This window comes from Populus alba, chromosome 2, assembly GCF_005239225.2.
Source record: "Populus alba chromosome 2, ASM523922v2, whole genome shotgun sequence".
Classification (NCBI taxonomy): Eukaryota; Viridiplantae; Streptophyta; class Magnoliopsida; order Malpighiales; family Salicaceae; genus Populus; species Populus alba.
In genome coordinates this window covers 12032891-12037720 of record NC_133285.1, presented here as the reverse complement: position 1 = coordinate 12037720, position 4830 = coordinate 12032891, and the positions used below count along the sequence as shown (strand labels likewise).

General features: G+C 33.6%; 1 protein-coding gene across 3 annotated transcripts; it reads left to right on the top strand.

Annotated features, from left to right (window-relative positions):
* Window positions 1–1320: 1320 nt before the first annotated feature.
* Window positions 1321–3037, top strand: LOC118046871 (uncharacterized). 3 transcript variants are annotated; one of them, XM_035055951.2, is made up of 4 exons: window positions 1323–1488; window positions 1593–1699; window positions 1833–1970; window positions 2270–3037. In XM_035055951.2, exons 2-4 carry the CDS (start codon window positions 1623–1625, stop codon window positions 2790–2792), a joined length of 738 nt encoding a protein of 245 aa, XP_034911842.1. In that variant the 5' UTR covers window positions 1323–1488; window positions 1593–1622; the 3' UTR covers window positions 2793–3037. The 3 variants fall into 3 exon arrangements, with proteins under 3 accessions (XP_034911844.1, XP_034911842.1, XP_034911841.1); XM_035055953.2 differs by having other exon boundaries at window positions 1321–1699; window positions 2282–3037; XM_035055950.2 differs by having other exon boundaries at window positions 1323–1699.
* The last annotated feature ends 1793 nt before the right edge of the window (window positions 3038–4830 follow it).

Genomic DNA, 4830 nt, shown 5'->3' with positions numbered 1-4830 from the left:
TCCCCAGCCCACATGAGGTGGCGGGTGTCATGTCCGGCAGCCATCTTAGGTGGACATTAACTTCCATCTTTCTATCTAAAGATTGCCCGTCACCTCATCTCAAAACTTATCACAAACTGGGCGTGCGGCACCCCTGCTTGGGCATAATTAGAAATACCTTTCTTAAATTAAACTTATCGTGGTTATATGATCTCACCATGTATATGTCATAAAAGATAAAAAATATATAGAGGAAATAACACCGTTTGAACATAATCACCATTGAAAATAGCGGTGAAACACAGTTGTTATTAAAAATAATTATTGTTTTAAAAACCATCTCCCTCTCAGTTAAATTAACATGTATAAAAAGTTATTCAAGATTTTATGAAAATCTAATTAATAACTACAAAATAAGATTTAAAATTTAATAGCTAAAAAAAAAAGGGTAATTGACAATACACTGAAACTTCATTTTTAACACACTAAGTATTATTAAAAAAATTTTAATAAAATGATTTCAACCATATATTGAAAGACCAACAAACGCAATCATAATTTATTAAGAGTTTTGTTCAGGGTTAATTATGATTTTTTTTAGTGTTTTTCCAACGTGTGGTTAAAACCGTTTTGTTGAGATTTTTTTAACAGTATCAGATGTATTGAAAACAAAATCATAGTATATCCATGGTGACCTATTTTTTTTTTTTTTTTTTTTTCATTTCTCTCTCCTATCACATCATCTTATTTTTTTTTTTCTAGTCATTAAATCTTCAATCTCATCTTTTAACAATTGAATTTTTATAAAATATTTGATTGATTTTTATTGAGGTTAATTAATTTTCAAAAAAAATATTTCGAAACATTCACTAAACAACCACTATTTAAATAACAATTGTGTAAAAAAAAAAATATTTTAAAATATGACTAGTATTCCAAATAACAAATATATATAAAAATAATATTTTAAAATATGGTTGTATTCGAACTATACATTCAATATTTTCTCGTAACTTTTAGCCAACTACGCAATTTTTCAAAAAAAAATAAAAATCCGTATATGTATATATTAATATGGTTAACAAAGGAAGGTTGCTTGTTGGAAACATGGTGCAATGACATTGTCACCTTCCCATATCCATTAATAACCAAATGCATTGCGTCTTTTTATGTTTCGAAGTTTTCCAAAATGTGTCTTACATGGCAGCTCCAGAATGGGTATGGATATAGAGGAGGGCCCCACTCTTCTTCCAGCCAATCAAGTGGAGGGAGGGATGGGGCCAGAATAATTTTTCCCATATGAGGCACCTATCTTCACATTTATGTGTGCAGCTGTGGGGGTGGATTTATTTTATTGCAAAGCTGGGGGTAGTGCTGATAAATGCATGGTTGTTTGTATTGAATGTGTGAAAAGAAAACTGAGAAAAAGCAACTTGAGGTTCTTGTCATCTAGTGCCAGCTCCCTGTTTCCTCCCTCCCTCCCTCTCTCTCTCAATCAATTGGGTTAGAGTATGATCTTGATCTTCTTCTTTTCTTTTTCACTGACTTCTCCAAGTTAATATTCAGAGCAATTCTGTGTTTCATCAAGGCATTTTTTTCTTGGCATAACCTAGTTAGAAGCAGCATAGCAGAAAAACGGAGTCATGGATGGTTCTCCATCTAGAAAAATGGACTCTAATGTTTCAGAACACACCCAAGAAATTCAGGCATCCAAAAGAAGGTAGGTTGGTGCTCACTTTTCTTGCTTTTGTTTTCTTTTACACTCTTGTTAAGTATAGTTTCATTTTGAAAAGCTAGCTAGTTGATTGAGAGGCAATGTTTCTGCTTCTTAAAACATCGAGTTCATTTTGTAGGAAGGTGGTTGAGAAGACTGTTGTTAGAGTGAGGATTGGAAAAAATGCTGGGAAATTAAAGAATGAAGGGCCACCTTCTGATTTCTGGTCTTGGAGGAAATATGGGCAAAAGCCTATTAAAGGATCTCCTCATCCAAGGTTTATCATCTTCTTTCATTTTGGATTTTTGGATCAAGTCTCTTTTCTCTTCTCTATATATCTTAATTCATGGTTTAACTCCCCCCCTAAAATTACAGTAGATCATGCTTCTTTTCTAATGTTACTTTATCAGCTGACATTCTGGAGTTGGAAAGTGAATTTCCCCCCCGGGATCCACTGGATTTTGTGTAAATGTTTCAAAAGACTGCCTTTTTCTGTCACTGTAATTTATCCATGATTATTTTCCCTGTACAAAACAAGAGTACTTGTCAGCTGTCACTGGTTTTCATACCATGCAGGGGCTATTACAGGTGCAGTACATCAAAGGGCTGTTCAGCCAAGAAACAAGTGGAGAGATGCAGGACAGATGCTTCAGTACTCATCATTACTTACACCTCAAATCACAACCATCCAGGTCCGGATCTCCACGAATCCAGCCTCAACCAGCAGTCAAAAGATCCCGAAACCCCTCCGACAGATCATGTAGATCATCCCACAACTCCCAGACAAGAAAAGCCAGAAGAAGAAACAGAAGAAGAGCATGGTCACCCCATTGTGCCAAGCGCTGGTGAAAATGCCAGCGAAGGTAACAGTTTTCACTACTTACAGTCCCCAATAAGAATTTCTCAAGATATCATGATCAGCCAAGAAGATACTTTCGCTGAGAACGCAGGGAAAAGTCATGATACGTTGGGTATTGTCTTGGATGAGGAGCCCGTCAGTTGCTCCAGACTGATGACATTTTCAGCACCCAAATCAGAAGAGAACAACGACTTCTTTGATGAACTAGAAGAGCTACCCCACATCTTCGTCTTTCACTAGCTTCACGAGGGGCAATTTTCTCGATGAAAGGATTCCTGTTGTCCCTTCTTGATTCTAGTTTTTTTTTCTTGGCCTCTCGGGGCATCCTGCCTTGAAAAATGTTCTTAAAATGTCCATGTATAGGGCACTGCTAGGAGTAGTTGTTACTTGTAGTTTCTCTTCTTTACTTTCACCAAACGAGTAAAGTTGTACTAAAGTTGCGCACACTAACAGAAGGTAGTGGAGAGATACATCATCTTTTATCAGGTTTCTTGAGATTGAGACTATATGCTCTTTGATAGACGAGAAACCCACATTTTTCAGAGTGGAAGAGGAGAGAGTTGTGAGCATACTTTTGTGTTTTCAATTAAAGAAGGCACGAGGTTCACAAGTGAGTGCTCAAAGATCTTTTACGAGATAAGGGTCTCTCTCTCTCCCCCCCTCTCTCTCTTAATTTGCTTTTTGGGGTGCGTGGTTGCTTTGTTGAAAGAGATGTTTGGCCTTTTTGGAAGTAACTTATTGTTCAGCTTGATTGAGGAATACCAGCAAGCATCGCTCTTTTTAAAAAAAAAATAATGGAGCTTTGTGTTTTCGGGCGTGTCAGCTGTTGTAGATTCTGCTGGTAGACAAGGCCAAGCCTTCAGAGACATGTCTTTTGCCGGGGAAAGGAGTGGCATAAGCCTCCAAAAACGCCTAAACTTGTCAAATATATCATTCCTCATTTAATACTCGTGGAGGCAAGTCATTTACCTCAGGAAAAAGCCAGAGGGACGTAATGTGCATCAATAATTGGGGTATTTTATATCATAATTGCTGTTGAGAATAAAAGTTTAATGTAATTACTGTCGGGAATAGTAACTGTTTTAGAAACTATATACCTCACAATTTAATTAACTTATATAAAAAAATTAACTAAAATGTTTATGAAGATTTAATGACTAAGAAATGAGATTTGAAATTAAAAAGTTAAGAAAGAATAGGTTACTGGAATTTTAATTTTTACACCCCTAGAATTGTTAGAAAGATTTTAACAAGAAAATTTTAACTATATCTAAAAAGATCACTAAACAAAATTATAATTTGTTAGGGTTTTGTTCAAAGTTAATTTATAATTAATTACAATATTCTTTGATATTTTTCTAAAGTGTAGTTAGAATAATTTTATCGAGATCTTTCTAACGCGCGACTGGGTGTGTCAAAAATAGAGTTGTAGTGTGTCCTTAGTGATTTTTCCTTCTTTATTTTTTTTTCTTCCCTCGTTTTTCTCTCTTGCCACTTCACATTATCTGCTTTTTTTTCTTGGCTATTAGATTTTCAATTTTATATTTTAATTACTTGATCTTTGTAAAATATTTGATTGATTTTTGTTAAGGTTAAGTAATTTGAAAAAGAAAGTTATTTTGAGACATTTACTGAAACAACTGATATTTCAAATAGTGGTCGTATAGAAAAATTAAGATACAACTGTTATTTCAAATAGCAGTTGTGTATAAAAATAATATTCTAAAATGTAATTGTATTCAAATTGAGTTGTTTTTCAAACATTTTTTCAACACGAGGTATTTTCTCAAAAAAAAAAATTAAATAAACTATGCTATTTTATGAAAAAAAATCCCAATAATTAACCTGGAAAATTTTCAAGTGCAAGGCCAGGCTATATGCCGCACCAATTATTATTACTATTATTTTTTAATGCAAGCCCGTGTAATGAACTGAGAAAAAAAATTGTTTATCCAATGAAAAAGGAAAACCTGGAACGCTTAGAGCACAGCACAATTGATAATATTAGATTATTCTACAGTTTTTATTTCATTGCAGATGGTGATGATTTGGAGTTAGTACCGTATGAACCCCCCACTTAGTGGGTGTTCGGCAGTCCAATTAAAACATTGTTTGCTTAAAATCTGAATTTTATTTTTATTTAAAATTGTTGTTTTTAATATTTTAAAATTGTTTTGATATTAGTGATGTGAAAGATGAATTTTAAAAAATATATTATTTTAATATATTTTAAAATAAAAATATTTTGAAACATAATCTCTACTACACTGTAAAATAT